General features: G+C 45.5%; 1 protein-coding gene across 2 annotated transcripts in view; it reads left to right on the top strand.

The window, feature by feature from the left end:
• SYK (spleen associated tyrosine kinase) overlaps positions 1-18716 on the top strand; it is a 90561-nt gene that overhangs the window by 62702 nt on the left and 9143 nt on the right. The window contains exons 7-12 of one of the 2 annotated variants that reach the window (XM_074355735.1): positions 316-384; positions 8552-8636; positions 9966-10143; positions 13669-13878; positions 15377-15566; positions 18157-18297. In XM_074355735.1, coding sequence (XP_074211836.1) covers positions 316-384; positions 8552-8636; positions 9966-10143; positions 13669-13878; positions 15377-15566; positions 18157-18297 — 873 coding nt within the window. The remainder of the gene's footprint in view (positions 1-315; positions 385-8551; positions 8637-9965; positions 10144-13668; positions 13879-15376; positions 15567-18156; positions 18298-18716) is intronic. The other variant, XM_074355736.1, reaches the window with a different exon arrangement.

The raw sequence follows: 18716 nt of genomic DNA, 5'->3' as shown, positions 1-18716 counted from the left end.
TTTTAGTTTCCCTAGGACAATTTGTCTTGAGTTTGGGACTTAATAATTCTATATGAAACATGGGCTAATTAATGCAAAAGCTCATGTTTTACAGCCTCCCGTGGAAAATATTGCCAAAATATGTTTCCAGCTCCTGCTGCTCAAATGGCAGGTTTTCCTGGAGTCTCCCCATGATCAGGTGTCACCCACCGTGCGTCTCATCAGCAGAGTCTGGCGGGGTGATCACAGAGCAGGTTAAAACAGCTTGTCGTGTAACGAACGCAGCCTGTGTTTTCTGAAACATTTACTGTTCCTCTTTGCCATTGTGGTTTCTAGACTTGGTCAGCGGGCGGAATAATCTCAAGAATCAAATCGTACTCCTTCCCAAAGCCTGGCCACAGAAAGGTGCTAACGCGTCCCCGCCCACTGTCCCCGAGTGGTAGGACTGGCCCGCGCTCGGCCCCGCGCTCTGCCCTCTGGCTGCCCCTCCGTGTGCCCTGCTGCTGACGCTCCCGCCGCCGCGGTCTCCTGTCCCCGCCGCGTGTAGCCCTGCCGGGCGGCCCACGCCCCGGCCCTCGCTGTGCTTTCCGTGTGGGTCCGAGTCACTTTGCTGCCGTGTCCATCACCGTGAGCGCAGCTGTCTGCTAACATGTGCGCTGGAAAGTCACTTCGGTCAGGGTGACGGGTGGGAGGGAGTTCTCACCTGGGAAAGTCTTTTCAGAGGGAGCTGAGTCACTTTTGAGTTGCCGGAAGCACATGCTGTGGCGTGAGGGTCATTGACTAGATAACTTACATGTTGGTGGAAGGAACGCCGAGGTTGTGTGGGTCCCACCCAGTGACAACACAGGACCCATCCCTTTTATAAATGCCACGTGCCATGGTAACTTCATGGTGGCTGTAGAGTTCCGACACAGAACTTTCAGCGTAACGTGTAGGAAGACGAGATGGAATTTGAGAATTAGAAACACCGTTTTTATTTATGGGACAGTAAGTTGGACATTTGGCTGTATGACAGGATTATGAGGGAAATAAAAAGATGTTGTTTTTAGAAGACTTTTACTTATAATGAATCACCTCCCTCAAAAAGAAAATATATATATATATATAGCATGCATGGATTGCTTTTTGTTTTTCACTGTGGAATAGAATTAATTACTTTATTAATCATTCTTCCCGTGTTCATATCAGTTAGTAGTTTTCCAAACATTTCAGCATATAACTGAGCATCAGCTCATGAAGTAGATTGCCTAAAGTACTTGTTAGAAACAACAGAAATAAAAGACGTGGAAGTCCTAAGATTTAATTTCCAGGTGGGCAGTCTTAGTTTCAGTGTTCCCAGCCTTGCTGACCATAGAACAGAGAAGTGCGTTGAACGTGGTGTTTGATGGGAAGTTCTGTGATGAACCCGGACGGAGTGACTGTCTATTTTGATGGCTGCCAGGCAGCACGGATCACCTATGACAGGGCATCGCTTTTGGGAGGTGACAGTAGGGCTGCCCACGCACGGGTGGCATGTTAGGGGCTGGGGGCCAGGTTGTCAAGGCAAAGCATGCTCTATGTCCATGTCCCTTCTGCCCCATGACCCGGTGCTTGTTTCAAGAGGCTTTGGCCTTGAGCAAGTAACACCGCCCACGATCCAAGGTGAAACTCTCCACAGCTGCCGCCTCTGGCCCACGTGGCCCTCGACCCCGGTGAGCATTCGCCCCTTCTCCTTGGAGAGGGCTCGCTCCGTGGCCAGGGTGCCATCTCACGGGACCAGAGTCCACGGAGACATAGGCCAATTGGTGCCCCACCAGCCAAGGGGATTCAAAATGTGTTCTGGTTCAGGGTGCTTTCCGGTCGTGAGTCAGCCTTTCAAGAGTCCTTAGTCACCTGCTGCACTGACACAGCTCCATAGAACACCCCACGGCAGGACCCCGGGCAGGCACGGTGCCCCTTCAGCAGACCCGGACCACCTCCGTCGCCTGGCTCCCTTGGCCAGGAGCCCCGGCGGGTGCGGGCCACACCCCTGGCTCCCGCAGTTTGTTTGTCCAGCATTCCCTTTAGGACGTGTGCCAGCGCAAGCCCTCCGCCCACGTGCAGTCCCAGAGATGAGCGGTTTCCCTGCAGGGTAGATGCCGCATTCCACAGGTATCGCAAGTCTGTGGCTTCCAAGGGCGTCGTTCAGGGTTCAACCGGGGGGGGGGGGGGGCATGACGAGTTGGAGATTTATGTATAAAACGCAAACACACACACACACAAGTACATAGATAACACACACACCTACATATTTATACATACACACATCTACCTACATGTACACACACACACACACACACACACACACACATACAGATGTATTACCAGGACTTGCCTTACACAACTGTAGGGGCAAGTTCACTGTCCACAGGGCAGATCATCAGGAAGGGAGGACACCAGGGTATTTTATTTTTAATTATCTCAGGCAAGGCTGAAGCTGTCATTCACAGCCTCTCCCCCGAACCCCCCACCTTTCCCCCTCTTAAGAAAGCTGCAACTCTCTTCTGAGGACTCTCAACTGATTAAGGCAGGCCCACCCAGGGAAATCTCCCTAAATTAAATCGACTAATTAGGAATTTTAAGTACTTGCAAAATCTCTCTGCAGCAGTGCCAGGATCACTTGTATCACGAACACAGGAATATAGTTCAGGCGAGCCAGGCCGACACAGCAGAAAGCCATCTCCCCAGGAAACAGTAACCCAGCACTGTTTTAGGGGACAAAGCCGACTCCCACCCCTGTCCTTTTTCCAGGCAGGCTGAAGCCAGCTCAGGCCACCCATGGTGACTCTAGGAAGTAGCCAGAAAATACATCTTAGTAGATCTTTAAGTGAAAGAAGAACACATCTGAAGAAGTGTCAGTAAGACTACCTAAAAATAAAACACATGCGTGAATAATAGCCACAACATCATCAAAAGGAACGTAGTAAACTTGGAATAGGTATTAGTAATGATGATACAGATGGAAGGTTAATCTCTTTAATATATAAAGAGACTTTATAAATCAATAAGCAAAGTTTCAGCCACCTAATAGGTTAATGGGCAGAGGATAGTTTATAGTAAAGCAAACATAAATAGCCCTTAAATGTAGGAAAAGCTGTTCTGTTTCATTGTAAGAGAAATGCAAGTTAAAACTATGGTGCTCTCTTACGTCCATCTGTGAAACGGACCCAGATAAACAAGCTCGGTGTCACACTGTACAGCAAGGGTGTGGTGAGTGAGCCTGGGCACACTTTACTGGAGAAGTGTGAAATGGTGCAATCTCTAAGAAAGGCAATTTCACATCCGTCAAAATTAAGAGCTCACGTAACCTCTTCACTGCAGTTCTATCATCTGGGTATTTTTCATACATTTATGTGCAATCGCGTTCATACGGAAGTGTTTGTTCTGACATTGTGTAATGGACAAAGTCTGGAAATAATTTAAAAGTCAGCCAATGGGAAATAATGCAGTCAGTCACAATGAGATCCATACTGTGATGGGTAGCTGGGATCTAGAATTGTTTCTGAAACACAGTGTTAACTGAAGACCCCAAATTCACGCACAGATATGTGCTGATATAGTACAGAATGTTCTAGAAGAATACAGAAAATGCCGATAACCCTAGTTGCCTTGGGCGTAGGAAATGGGGTGTCAGGGAGAACCATGTCGTAAACCCTGTTGTGCCTGTTTAAATTTGCCCTTGCTAAAATTATTTAACCAATTTTAAAAGATAATTAAATATTAGAAACTAATTAATCTGATTAATACTGTGAAAATACTTTTCTGGCAAAAAAAAAAAAAAGGCTGTTGTCTATTTAAGTTTATAACAACTTTGAAGTATGCATTGAATTTTCATAGATGCCAGAAATATCAGTAGTTAATTGATAAAAAAAGGGATTGTGTGATTTAAGCAGTGGATTAAAAATATCTTAATTGCTCTTCAGAAATCTTTTAAGAGAACTGATCCTTATGTTTTCACAAATAGAAGGAGAAATTTCCATTATTTAACCAGAGGAAAAAACTTGTGGGCATTTATGTCAAATAGCCCATCTGTTAAGCTAAGGTGCAAATAACTTGCGTGAATTTGTTAATTTGCTCAACGTAAATAGCTGTTTTTTAATAATTCAGGCACAACAAGTGCATGTTAGAACTTGAAGTAACTCGAGTACGTAGTTAATGACAAGTACGTTTTGATCTGCAGGACATTAATTATTCAGAATATTAATTGTGCGGACTATTATTAAACAGGTAATTTGAAATTTCACAAAAACTTAACAGCAGATGTATTTTTTCTCTTCTTTAGTAAATTTTAACACTTAAAAATGTATGAATTTGACTGAAGAATACAAGCATTTGACCCACGCTGTCCTCGCCCCCTGCCATCTCTTGCTCTAAGGACTGGTAGTCCTTATGTGAATAAAATTGCCCCTATTATTAGCATTGGAATCTATTTCTTCACTACTTTAAGGATGTAAACCCATCCTTTTAATAAGGACAATTGGCACAGTTTAAACAACAGCATTCTTAAAGACCATCCTTCTGTTCCACAGTTCAAAGGCACATTCTCTAAGATGAAACATAGCAGTTATGGGAAAGGGTCCCAGAATTTCGAATTAAAACGTGTTTCGTGTGTTCTTCCAACATTTGCATTGATGATGGGACTTTTTTTAAAGACATATTTCATGATTCACAAGGGTTCAGCCGAGAGAGAGAAAGAAAAAGTTCTTAAGTCCTACCCGTTTGCCTGGTCATGTGGAAGCAGCGGCCCAGACCTCTGGGACGGTGTTTCCGCATCACTGTATAAAGCACTGGATTTTAGATCTTTGCTTCGAAGGTGAGGGAGGATGAATGATGAAGGTCGAGTGTTTATTCTCAAGGATTTGAAGCAAACCTAGTGTTATCTCGTGCCCTGGCCAAGGAGAGTCTGCCTTCGGCTCTGAGTGAAGCCTTGGTCCCCGCTGGGACCACGATCATTCCAGCAGGGAACAGAACCGTGGCTGAGCCTACGGGCTCTTTTTGCCCGTCTTTTCGTGAAGTTTTCGTGAAATTTCAAATTACCTGTTTAATAATATTCTCCACAATTAATATTCTGAATAATTAATGTCCTGAAGATCAAAACATACTTGTCATTAACTACTACAAAAGTATGTTGGCGTCTTTATTACTGCTGTTGCCTGATTAGAAAACGTCTTTCAAGAAGTCTAGAGATTAAGATCCAGAAACGGACAGCAGGGCACGTGGCGATGCTCCCAGATCAGGAAACTGTGAGCATCCCTGCCGGCTCCCTACCTTAACATATTTTTTCTCTTTTGTTCACTTCTGAATTCATACTTCTTAAACACAGGCACTCAAAGAGTAATTGTCAAATAAATTTTCTCATTGCAGTTAAGCCTGGTAAATAAGAGATCACGATTTATCACCTAAAGTTTCTTTTCATTATTGTGGGGTGAGCTGTTTTTACCTGAATTTGTAAAACTTAAAAATCACAAATTGCTCTTTGGAAGATGGGACGGGAAGGTGGCTAGTGCCATCTGGTGGTGTCCTGCAGGTTTGACTTCTGTTCCGAATATCACCAAAAACCGGGAAAAAGACAAGCCAGCCTTTCATTCATACCTTGTTCTATGCAGAAAAGGTGATACTATTAGTTAGGGCAGAAAAAAAAGATCAACACAAAGCAGGAGGAAGAGTGACGACTTACATAGTGGACCGGCAGCCTGGTTTTCTTTAAATTAAAAATTTTTTAAGTTCAAAGTACTAATGTACTTTTATAGTTGATCATTTTTGCCTCAGAGCTCACTTTTTTACAAAGTCCTCAATTTCTTCTTTTCAGCTGAGCATTCGATTCCCGCGGCTGTTTGTTGTTCTTTTCGCTAGATGGCACGTTCACCGAGTTCTTTGGGAAGGATGAACCTTGCATTTTGTAGCTTCATCTTTATATAAAGCCACCCCTTTTAGCAGACACGGGAGAAAACCTCCCATTTCTCCCAAAGAACAGTCTCTCGAGTGCATGCATCCTCCGCCCCAGTCAGGGGGCGAGGAGGGCCGAGGGGTCCGAGCGGGGAGCTGGCGTGGTTCCTGAGGGGAATTCGGGGCTCTCTGGGCCTGGGGAGGCTTGTAAGCACATGGTGGTCTGTGTGGGCAGCACTGAAATGAATCCCTGAGTCGCCTTGGCTTAACAGATGGGACCCGATCTTCTAAAGGAGACCCCCAACCCGTTTGCTTATCCATAGTGAAGACAGACTAGGGGCGAACCCCACGCAGCCAGTCAGAGCACGCATTTCTCGTCCAGGGCTTCAGGCCGACTGTCCATCTGCTAACTCTTACTCCCCGTACCCCAGGTATCCTGTGCAGCACTTTCTACACCTCCGTCTCTGCTTTTAAAACCTTCCCCGCAGGATTCCTACATCAGGTAATTGCATTCTGGCTTAACTGCAACAGCCTTTATGCAACCTTCCTGCTCTGGAGGATGTTCCATCCGGGCGGAGAGGCTGCACACTGGGAAACGTGCCTAAGCGGGCAAAGGGCCGTGGGTCTTACGGGCAAGAGCAGGGGTGCTGGTGCCCCCTCCTCGTCCGTGGCGGCTGGGCCTGATGTCTTGAAGTTTTGTCTGCATCAAAGCTTTCCTGCCCGGAGGGAAAATCAGAGAAGCTGCAATGGTAGTAAAATGTGAACTTGAAGGTCTTCATGTGCAAAGTCTCTCCATCTTGGAGTCTGATGGCCGGAGGGACCTGAGCAGAGCGGGAGGACGGCCAGCCTTGGGAATCACCTAGTCTCTCCCGGGATGGTTCTGTTGAGACGGGGTAATTACACTACACATGCGAAGTGACGGCCCAGCACATCCCATAGCCTCGCAGTTATACGCCAGTTTTTAAAAGAGATATATTGTCATTAGGAATTATTCACACGTATCCTTTCTGTTAATATAAAAACTGGAGCCAGAACTCATTTTTCAATCACATTAGTTTACACTTCACATCTCCCAGTTTTAAGGTTGTTTCCATTCATTCATTCATTCATTCGTTCATTCTCCATGTGTTTGTTCAACCCATTGTTACCTAGTACCAGTGGTGGGCGCGGCAAAGCTCTGAGGCGGGGAGTAAATGACTTCGCCCCACGGAACTTAGATTCTGTTTTCACCCGTGATACATCGTAGCTACTTCTATGAAACAGCTCGAGAAGAATGCTGAGACAATCGTCTGAAAACGGATCCAGTGACATCCTGCTGAGAGGACATCAGTGTGTGATGTCCTTTATCCCGTCAGGAGGGCCTCTGCCACAGCCAGCAGTGGTTCCGCAGAGCTCGGTGGGCGGCAGGAAGAGAGAGGTCAGGGTTTCGGAGACCAGTGGCCAAGTGGCAGCCGTGACGCACTGTGGCTTTTGTCCCTGTGTTTTTGGTCCCTGGGCTTGGGCCGGCAGGAAGGCAGACGAAGATTCAGTGTGTGCGGAAACTCAGTGGCTGTGTCAAATTGAGCTTAATGCCTCTGTTTCTTTAAATTTCTCCAAAATCTGGCATTATCTCATTTCTTCGTGGCCAGCGTTGGGGCACTGCTGATGAAAGCGGATATGTGAACTTTCCGCTCGGTGCACACCCCCAAAATGGTTTCAACTGTGCTTTTCCTGCTAAGTCAAATTTAGTAGCAAGGCCTTTGTTTTAAGTTGGGGGTGAGGGTGGATTAGGAACACTTGAGACAGAGACTTGCAGAAGGGAAAGGTTGTAGGAACATACCATGTAACAGTGGATTTTTACCCCATTATTTCAGTATGCAAATTGATGCAAATCAAGTGAATAATAGAGCAGGTTGCCATTAAGAATGGCCAGCAAATATTTGTTCTGCTAATGCTCCAGTGAACCTGCTCTGGGTACAGGGAAGAATTACCTTCCTCCAGGTTAGCAAAACGAGGCTTCCCTGCCTTACAGGATCTGTGATGGTGACGAGGATGGTGACGAGGATGACAGCTAGCAGCATTGCTGGGCCCTGGGCTGGGGGCAGCCGCTTCCTCTCGGAACCCTTAGCTTAGCAGCCCGCGCTGCCCTCTGGCATCTCCCCAAATGTTGCCTGAACGCCATGGAAGATAAAGATACAGGAGGATACTCAGAATGCATGGATGCTTTGCAGTTGGGAAGCAGCTGGTGGAGAGTTAATGTCTCTTTTTAAGTAATTTCCCTATAAAGTAAAATTAGAGAGAAAGAGTTAATGGAGGGAAATTATCCAAGGGGTAATGAAAACCCCCAGCACCTTCTAGCAGGTGGAAACAGGCTTTGAAAGGGTGTGTTGGTGGGAGGGACTTTCACCCCCACGGCGTGGTTCGTGCTCTCACAGCACCCCCGGGACCTTGCCGGCCCTCCCACTGCAGGAGCAGGGGTCCTATTTAAGTCTCCGAGCACCCCAGCAGTTGCCCGAAGGATGAGATAAGCCATGTTGTTGTCTGCTGTTTTCCTGTCTCTTTTCCTCGTTCCTTTGTCTTCCCTGCTTAAGTTGAAGTGTGATGATTTAAAAGCAAAAATAATTACCCACATGAACTCAACAGTGTTACCAATGAAGAAAACTGAGCTCTTATCCTTTGTGTGCCTCAGACCTCCTCATCCCAAGAGAACCGGCCAGAGAGTTCGGTGTCGTTCAACCCGTATGAGCCAGACCGAGGGCCTGCCAACGACAGAGGTGAGAACCGCTCCTGCAGCCCCTGGGCGTTCGCAGCGCGGGGACACGCCCCGCGCTCACTGCAGACCGCAGGCCGGCCTGTAATTCACCCCGCTGCCGGCGGCTGTGACGTGGCGGCGGCTGGCGGTGAGCGGCCCTGTGGGCTGGCGGCCGGTGGCAGGTGCCACGTGCCTGTGAACAGGGGAGACTGTCGGAGGAAATGGCCTGCACAGCCTCCCTCCCAATAAACCGGCCGCCCTGATGATGGTCTTCAGTCCTGCTGCTTCGGAATCTCTCCTCTCTCGCAGTGATCACCAGTATTCCTCACAGCTTCCTTTTCTAAGATTGCGTGCGTGGCAGGGCGTCTGTGCCCACAGGGTGGTCTCAGCAGGCGGTGCGGTAGTGGGCGACTGGTGGACACTGGAGCAATGTCCGAGTTGTGGGAATCCGGATTCTGTGAGGCCTGGAGAGGGCAGGGTTCAGGAAGACAGCCCCTCGGCCTCCGCAGGCCTCCGCTAGACTTACCGGATGATCGCCGCTGGGTGACCTTCTTAGGTTTTCCAGGCGGTTTTTTAATTGGTGAACTTGGTCTGCTTATTACTCCCCCAAAACCGCCCCACAGCTTACTAGCTTAAAACCACCGTAGTCGTGCAAACCCTCAGGCGGGTCAGGAACCCGGGCGGGCCCGGCTGGGCCTCTCCCGTCAGACAGCGGGCGGGGCCGGGCCAGCGCGGGTGGAGGGGCGCTCAGGCCGACTGAGGCGTCTCCCTGCCTCCGCGGAGCCCCGGGGGCCTCCCGGCCGGGTCCCTGCGCCCGGCCCGGCTGGGCACTCTCCCAGCCTAGCCGGGCTCGGGGCAGCCGGACAACCCGCACGGCACTGAAGCGTCAATAGCCAGTTTCCCGCAGGCCAGGCAGAAGGTGCATGGCCTTCTGGCAGCTCACCTGAGCATGCCACCAGCCTCGCTCCTGCGGTGCTCTCGGGGGTGACACGGTTACAGAAGCCACCAAGGGGAGATGACGCAGACTCCACCTCTCAATGAAAGAGGGTCAGAATTTTCAGACATGGTTTAAAGCCACCACAGCCCGTTAGGAAGACCCCGTCTGACTTTGCCTCTGGCACAAAGACCCCTTCCCGATGCAAGAAGAGGGGTCAGGTACCACAGGGACGAAGGCTTTCCCTTCCCCACCGTTACCAGCTGTGGGAGACCGCGTCTTGAGTGCCCACAGGCCCCGCAACTGCCCCGGGTGACCCAGGGCTCGAAAGGGGAGGTGTGCCCGCAGGATGCAGGAGGGTGGCACTGTCACGTGGGACCCAGCCCCAGGGTGCTGTGTTTCTGGCCTGCGTTGCAGAAGCCCAGCGCGAGGCCTTGCCCATGGACACCGAGGTCTACGAGAGCCCATATGCGGACCCCGAGGAGATCCGGCCCAAGGAGGTCTACCTGGACCGGAAGCTGCTGACCCTGGAGGACAAGGAGCTGGGCTCCGGCAACTTCGGGACCGTGAAGAAGGGCTACTACCAGATGAAGAAGTAAGTCACGGCTGTGCGCCTCACATCACCGCTCGTGCGCACGCGCGCTCACATTCCAGAAGCTCCTGAGTGTTTTCACGTATCGTGTTCATTTAATCCCAGACACGAACTATAACCCGGCACTGCTGAATCCTTTTTCATCAGCAGTGTAATTTTTGTTCATTTCTGGTACAATTACAAGGAAAGCATCCAGTATGCATATTAGCTACATATATAATAATTATATATATTAGTGGTATTATTTATATTATTATATTGGTTGTGTTATTATGTTAGTTGCGTGCCTTATAGAGAATTAGGAAATTGAAACAGACAAAACACAAGAAGATAAAAACGTCATATTTTATAACCCAAACACTTCTGTTAACGAGTCTGAATGTCTATATAATTTTTTTGGATCTTTATGTTGAATTAAAATGCAATCATTCAATGATGCCACAGTGCTTTCACTTTTTTTTTTTTTGATTGTTTAAGTTGTTTCATTCTTCTTAACCAGAAAATTCCTGATGACAAATATCATTCGTCTGATTATTTATTTGCTTTATCCTATCATTTCAAATGGGAATACATGTGATACAACAATTGGAATTGTGACATTGCTAAAAATCTCTTCGTACTTCGTTTGGTCTTTAGAAGACACCCCACAAGGAATGTTCAGGAAAATACTGGTTTCTGAAGTCCTTTGAAACAAATTCTCTTTGCATGTGTATGTTTGAGTTAGTATGTTTCTGAGATAACTGTAACTGGGTTTGAGTTTTTTGATGCCATTCTGAATTTAAGGAATTTGTATAATTTTTTTTCTTGAGTAGGAGGTCTACATGATTCAAGGGTCAAAAATATAGACAAAAGTATACACGGAAACTTTTGCTTTTAATCCTGCCCCTTCCACCATATGTGTGTGTGTGTGTGTAATGTATATGTGTGTGTGTAATGTGTATGTGTGTGTGATGTATGTGTGTGTGTGTAGTGTGTGTGTAATGTATATGTGTGTATGTAATGTATATGTGTGTGTAATGTGTGTGTGTGTAATGTATATGTGTGTGTGATGTGTGTGTGTGTGATGTATGTGTCTGTGATGTATATGTGTGTGTAATGTGTGTGTGTAATGTGTATGTGTGTGTGTAATGTATGTGTGTGATGTATGTGTGTGTGATGTATATGTGTGTGTAATGTATGTGTGTGTGTGATGTATGTGTGTGTGATGTGTGTGTGTATGTGTGTGTGTAATGTGTATATGTGTGTGTGTATGACAGCTATGCTTATTTTTAAATATATATGTATATATATACACATATATAATCTTACACTTATTTTGAAAAATGAATATAAATTACCCTGTATTAAGGCATAAATTTTCTCAACTAGTTTGCGATGCTGAAATTCTTTGCTTAATTAAATACGTAAATTAGCAGGTGTGACCATGGATGCATTATTTCAGCTAGAGGTTTGGGGAGAGGAGAGGCCGTGTAGGTCAATTTGGGGCAAAATGACGTCTTTGCAACACTGAGTTTTCCAATTAATAAACACGACCCACCCTTCCATTTCCTGGGGTCGTCTTTAATTTCTTTCGGGTTTCTCTCGGCACAGTTGTTTAGTTTCTGCGTAGAGGTCTCGCACAACTTTCCTGTTGGATTCATTCACAGGGAGTTAGTACTTTTGATGTCAACATATATGGTATAATTTTTAAATTGCTATTTGCTATTTCTTCTAGGACTGGTTTTGCCTGTCAGCCTGAAGCCCAGCAGTCTTGCTGAAGCCCCCTATTATTTTCCACTTATTATTTCCAGTAGTTTATCTATGTATTCTTTGACCCAGAAATTCTCTGTAAATGATGCCAGTTTGATTGTATTCATCCTGTCCAATCCTTACTCTTCTTATATGTCCTCCTTGTCTTACTGCATTAACTAGGAACTGTGGTTTGACGTTAAATTTAAGTGGCAGGAGCCTCATTCCTTATTTCAGAGGGAAAACATTTAATATTTCACCATCAGGTTTATAGCTGCTCTTTATCAGATTATGAAAGTTTCCTTCTGTTTCTACTTTTCTGAGAGATTTGTTTTTAATCATAAATGGTCTTACATTTTCTGTGGACTTTTATTTCCTCTACTGATATGACCACAGGTTTTCTTTCTCTTTTGTTGTGTTTATGTGGTGAATTACACTGATGGACTTTCCAGATGTTAAACCTGCCTTGCGTTCCTGGAATAAACCCACCTTGTCTGTGAATTATGTATCATTCTATCTTTTTCATAAATCACTGCATTTAATTTACTAACATTTCCCTTCGAATGTTTACATCTATGTTCATGAGAGGTTGTCAGCACATTAGTTTCTTGTAATTTCTCTGCCTGTTCCTGGCATCAGGCTAATGCTGGCCTCGTAAAATGAGTTGGGGAGTTCCCTTTCTCTTTTCTTTTCTGGAAGAGTCTGTGGGTGTTCTTTCTTCCTTAAACATTGGGGAGAATCAAGAGGTGTCTGCTTGTTAACTTAGACCCCTACCTCAGACTGTACACAAAACCACATCCAGGTGGATGGTAGACTGAAACGTAAAAGGTGAAACAGTAAACTGTCCAGAGGTCGCAGAGGAGGCTGTTTCCTTGGTCTCAGGAGGAGAATGAACGGGGAGGGGGTGGACCCAGGATGCTGATGATGTTCTAAACCTCCATCTGTGTAGCAGCTACAGCTTCTGTCCAGTGACACAAAGCATATAAATACTCTTTGAGTCCTAAGCTGAAGCTGTATGTGCTTTTCTGAATGTTATGTCCGACTTACTCTGTTATTCTGTTGTTTTACCTATTTCATTGGATAGTTCTGTTTTTATTCTCCCGTTTCAGAGTTCAACAAAAGAGGAATACTTCCAGCATTTCTGGGAACTGCATCCCAGAGGGATGCAGTTTTTCAAATCATGCTTAGTTGAGTTCCATTCCTTTATTTAAGCCCTGCTATATCAGAATGGTTTCAAGAGCTCAAACATGACCTGGATGATGTTTTTACTAGAAAACAGAAATAATTTGTTTTTTGCAAACTTGTTAAAGCTTGCTTAAAATGAACAAACTTTATTTTTTTAAGTGTTTTGTAAATTATGAACTGTAATAGTGTATGCTTTTTAATTCTGCATCTAGAAATTCATTGTAAGATATATTAAAGGAAAGTTGTATTTACATACATTAAGAAATACTCTTGAGATGGTAAATCTCAAGGTGTTATTGGAATTCATGAATGTCATAGATTGCAAAGTTTATTTGAAAGTTATTTGAATATTCCATAATGTGTAGGCTTTCCAATTGCTTGGGGCAATCTTCAGTGCTCCCCCATTATGTTTAACTAATTAGATGTTACTTTCTTTGTCTATAAAATGAGAGAACATGATTGGAAAGCTAATCGTTTTCAACATGGCTTCTCAAGATGACTTTCTGTTCTGTGACAGGTACCATTTCTAGCATAGGAATTATGCTTCATGGAAAATAATTATGTACGAGTGAGCCACTTTGAAAAATTTCTTATGTGTTATGACTTCTTTCGCAGAGTCATGAAAACAGTGGCTGTGAAAATCTTGAAAAACGAGGCCAATGACCCCGCCCTTAAAGATGAATTATTAGCAGAAGCAAACGTCATGCAGCAGCTCGACAACCCGTACATCGTGCGCATGATCGGGATATGCGAGGCCGAGTCCTGGATGCTGGTCATGGAGATGGCGGAGCTCGGTCCACTCAACAAATATTTACAGCAGAACAGGTACCTTTAGGCGCCCCCACTGCTTATGCTCTGAGGGGCAGAGTCCACCTGCCCAACACACACAGTAGCCTGATTTCTACAAGAAGCTGCCTCTCCTCCCACGCCTACCCGGTGTTGGTCCACACCCAGGGCTCTTGCACGGGGCGGCAAGAGAGGTGCAGTCTTGGGATCAAGTGCTCGTAGTTGTGCAAATTTTTTATCTTTTCCTTTGCTCACTCTGTATGGGCCTGTGCAGAGAATCATTCTTAGACTATCTTGGCAAGCAGTCTACCCTTACCAGGGAGAACGAGCGTGCTCTTTTGAAAGAAGTATTTATTAACCTGTTTGTTTGTTTATGTATTGATTTATTATTTTTAATTCACATATAGTCAGTTTACAATGCTGTGTCAATTTCTAGTGTACAGTATAACATTTCAGTCATACATATATATATATATACATATATTCCTTTTCAGATTCTTTTTCATTATACATTAGTACAAGATATTGAGTATAGTTCCCTGTGCTGTACAGTAGAAACTTGTTGTTTATTATTTTATATATAGTAGTCAGTCTCTGCAACTCCTGAACTCCCAATTTATCCCTTCCCACCTCCTTTCCCCCAGTAACCATGTTTGTTTTCTACGTGAGTCTGTTTCTGTTTTGTAAATAAGTTCATTTGTGACTTTTTTTTTAGATTCCACATATAAGTGATATCACTTTATTTTTCTTTCCCTTTCTGGCTTACTTCACTTGGAAAGACAATCTCCAGGTCCAATTCATGTTGCTGCAAATGACATTGTTTTATTGTTTGTTATGGCTGAGTAGTATTCCATTGTTTAAATATACCACAGCTTCTTTATTCTGTCATCTGTCAGTAGACATTTAGGTTGTTTCCATGTCTTGGCTATTGTAAATAGTGCTGCTGTGAACATTGGGGTGCAGGTATCTTTTCTGAATTAGAGTAAAATAAATATTTAAATAAACATTTTACAAGGGAAACCAGTGATATTTTTCAGTAATCACTTCTGAAAATATCTGTTGGTCTTTATTGAGGACAGCCGTCGATGGAGTAGCCATGCTGTGCTCACCTGCAGCCACGGTGGGGATGTAGGGACTCACGTGGAGTAAGTTATATTAACAGCCACTAATTACTCCATCCCATTTGCTACATTATGTTCCTACTAAACTCAGGGTTGGTTTTGTCAGCTGTTCAGTGTTGGAACTGGGATTCCCACTGACGCCTGAGTCTCCGGGAGACAGGTCTGACCACCCCCTTACACGGCTTTCCATGCAATTCAAAGCACGCCTTGAAAATTCTACCAGTTAAACACCAGGAGAATGGTGTTCGCACTTGAACACCTGTAGGTTAACGTGGTTATTTGTCACCATTTGTGACTCTTGCTTGAGAAGAAAAGGAAATGAGTGGATTCACATTCCGTCTGCGCGAGGGTCATGGTTGGTTGTTCTGAAATGAACTACTGTTCACTTTTGCCGACGACACCTCTGTGACTTCCAGGCATGTCAAGGACAAGAACATCATAGAGCTGGTGCATCAGGTGTCCATGGGGATGAAGTATTTGGAGGAGTGCAATTTTGTGCACAGAGATCTGGCTGCAAGGAATGTGCTGCTGGTCACTCAACATTATGCCAAGATCAGTGACTTTGGACTTTCCAAAGCACTTCGTGCTGATGAAAGCTACTACAAGGTAGGGACAGCTCAGCTGACGTTCAGAGCAGCGGGTAGCAAAAATCTGAAATGCAAATGTGTGTCTTCTTTATTTTATTACAGTAGGGTTTCAAGAGGCAATTTCCTTGTGTAAATATAACTATGTAAGAAATGTTCATAAGCTTTGATTCTCTTGTTTTAACAAATGGGAACACTGTAATATATCACAACTTGCGACTTACTGGGAATAATGTCTTCCAAACTATTCCTTAGAACAACAGGGAATCAGGGTATTAATGATAATTTGTTTAAAAAAAAACAAGAATAGAATTATTGTATTGAATTACTTTGGAATATACAGGTTGAACAGGTTGACTCTTGCAGGGTTTTTCGAAGCCCCTCTCTGAACCCTCAAATGAACTAATCAGAACTAAAACAAGGGGGAAAAAATATGAAAGCCCCATCCTCATATGAACTCAAACACAGGGCATATGTAGAGTCTAAGTTGGTCAGTTGGAAAATGCTGTGGGGTTGAGCCCAGGCAGTGGAAAAGGGTGCCAAGGACAGATTCCCAACTCTTCCCTGGGAGTGTCTGGTGGTCCAGAAACAGAGGACAGAGCCTGAGGGTCTAACCAGAGAATGGCAGGATGGGGCGCTGTGGGGTTTCCCTGAGTGGCTGGGGAAGCACGGTTAAGTGACCACACTGCCCCCCACTGCAGCGATTCTCCAAGAGGCCAGCTGGGGGAATGGCAGGTGGCAACAGATAGCAGATCTCGTCCAGCTAAGAGTCAGCACAAAGGACGACCGACAGGAGCAGAGCTCCTCCCTGCATTCTTCATAGAGGAGCTGGCCCCCGAGCAAAGCCACTTCAGACATGAGCCTTCACTAGAAAAGCATCCAGTGAGCCCCATCCAGGGACTGCCGGGAAATGGAGCAAAGGGAACAGCTCGCCTAGAATGACAGCCAGACATACACAGCAGTAAAAAAAAAAAAAAGAGAGATTTTAAGGTTGGAGGTGCTTTGGGTCATGCACTTCATCACGACAATGAGAGAGAAGAAAACATAGACCACCCAAAACATAGACCCAAACAGGAGATGGAGAAGTGAGAGAACAAGTCACCCCAAAACTTAGTGCCTTAGGGCGACGCCAGGCGTGGGTTCCCTCGCACCCCTGCCGCGCGGGCAGGGCCTGGTGGGGGCGCACCCCCTGCTCCACGCAGCGTCCCAGTGGGGAGTGGTCCCGAGGGGGCGCGAGGGTTACTCCCACCCAGCGCACTCACACAGCTCATGACTGACGACATGGACCGTGGTCGGGGACCTCCACCGGGCTGTGCTCACAAACAACGACGCGTCTGCACGCGGCCTCCCCGTGTGCCCTGGGCTTCCTCACATCCTGGCGGCTGGGCCCTGAGAGCGAGTTATTCAGGAGGCAGGAAGGGGAGGCTGCCAGGCTTCCGTTGCAGAGCCAGGACCACCCTATGCAGGGGAGCGCGGAAGAATGACAGAGAACAGGGGGCCAGCCTTTCCCACTGCCACTGATACTAAACGACACACCATTGAAAAGTAAGCCAGTTAATCTCTGGAAACCAATAAAGAAGAAGAGAACGTAGAAGATAGTATAGAAGTGAAGTGAATTCACCCAAGGGAGCAGGAGTAACTCATGCCAGCCTGAGCCCCCGGCCCCGACGGAAGGGCTTTGCTGGGCAAGATTTTCATCTCTTTATGGCCATTCACTATTTTTTTTTTTAATTAGAAAGTTTAAAACTTTGTTTTAAATGACAACTAGCAGTCTACCCCAAAATAATTAGTATTAATATATAATTATATTATAAATAATATAATCAAGTATAGTTAATAGCTATTAATATACAGTAATACTGAAATATGCCTGTGAACAGTCCAGTATTTCGTGGAGCATAACCATGAAGCCATATTCAGGCTCAACACGCCAAACTCCAAGGAGCTGCGAGAGGTGAGGGAAAGAAGCTAAAAGCTACAAAAAAATTCAGTCTGAATCTCAAAAATACGTATTTAAATCTTAAAAACTTAAGATTTTACGATGTGATTGCATTTTTGAGTCTCAAATCAAACATACGTACACAGGCATTTTGCGAGTCATGATTTCATTTTTTTTAAATTGTGGTAAAATACACACAACCTACATTTGACCGCCTCACCCATTTCAGGGGTAGAGTTCAGCGATGTGAAGTACATGTGCTTTGTTTGCAGCCCATCTCCAGAGCTCTTTTCATCTTCCAAACTGAAATTCTGTACACATTGAACGACGCCCCACCCGTCCCTCTCTCCCCATGTTCTGCTTCCTGTCTCTATGAATCGGACTCCTCCAGGGGCCTCGATGAGTGGAGTTACACAGTGTTTGTCCCTCAGTGACCTGACTGGCTCATTTCACTGGGTCTAGTAACAGGTAACTGCATGACTCATCCATGCCTTCGCATGTGCCAGAATTCCCTCCCTTCCTAAGGCTGGATGGTGGTCCACTGCATCAGTATACCCATCTCATGTATCCACGCGTCTGTCCACAGTCACATGGTGACTTCCACCTTCGGCTGCCGTGAACCAACACGGTGGCCATAATGTTCTTCTTAATGGGGCGTTTCCGTGTGTTTCAGGCGCAGACGCACGGCAAGTGGCCCGTGAAGTGGTACGCCCCCGAGTGCATCAACTACTACAAGTTCTCCAGCAAGAGCGACGTGTGGAGCTTCGGCGTGCTGATGTGGGAGGCCTTCTCCTACGGGCAGAAGCCGTATCGGGTGAGTGACCTCTGCTTCACTTCCTGATTACGTGGCCACCAGAACAGATAAGCACCAGATTGTCTTCACCGGACCCTGACGGTCATCAGATCTGGGCCCCCATTCTGAGTCTTTATCTTTTGAGAGTGGGCAGTTAGTATGATCTCAGTTTCTTCTAAAACTGAAAGAAACATTTGAAGCTACCTGGACAGTGCGTGGTTTTTTTTTTTCTATTGTGTCTCACACATTTAAATATGCATAAATATATCCCCAAATCAACATTTAATAGGATTGAAATAGAAATAATGACTACTCCCATTATCAAATTGGCAGCTCCGTTACCGTTTTTTGAGTTTTTTTAAATCAAAATATACGTACTGAAAAGTGCACAAATCCTAGAACACAGACTGATGAATTTTGACAAATGGGACGTGCCCATG

This window comes from Camelus bactrianus, chromosome 31 (assembly GCF_048773025.1).
Source record: "Camelus bactrianus isolate YW-2024 breed Bactrian camel chromosome 31, ASM4877302v1, whole genome shotgun sequence".
In the NCBI taxonomy this organism is placed as follows: Eukaryota; Metazoa; Chordata; class Mammalia; order Artiodactyla; family Camelidae; genus Camelus; species Camelus bactrianus.
Note: the sequence above shows the minus strand (reverse complement) of the source record. Positions and strands in the feature narration are given on the sequence as shown.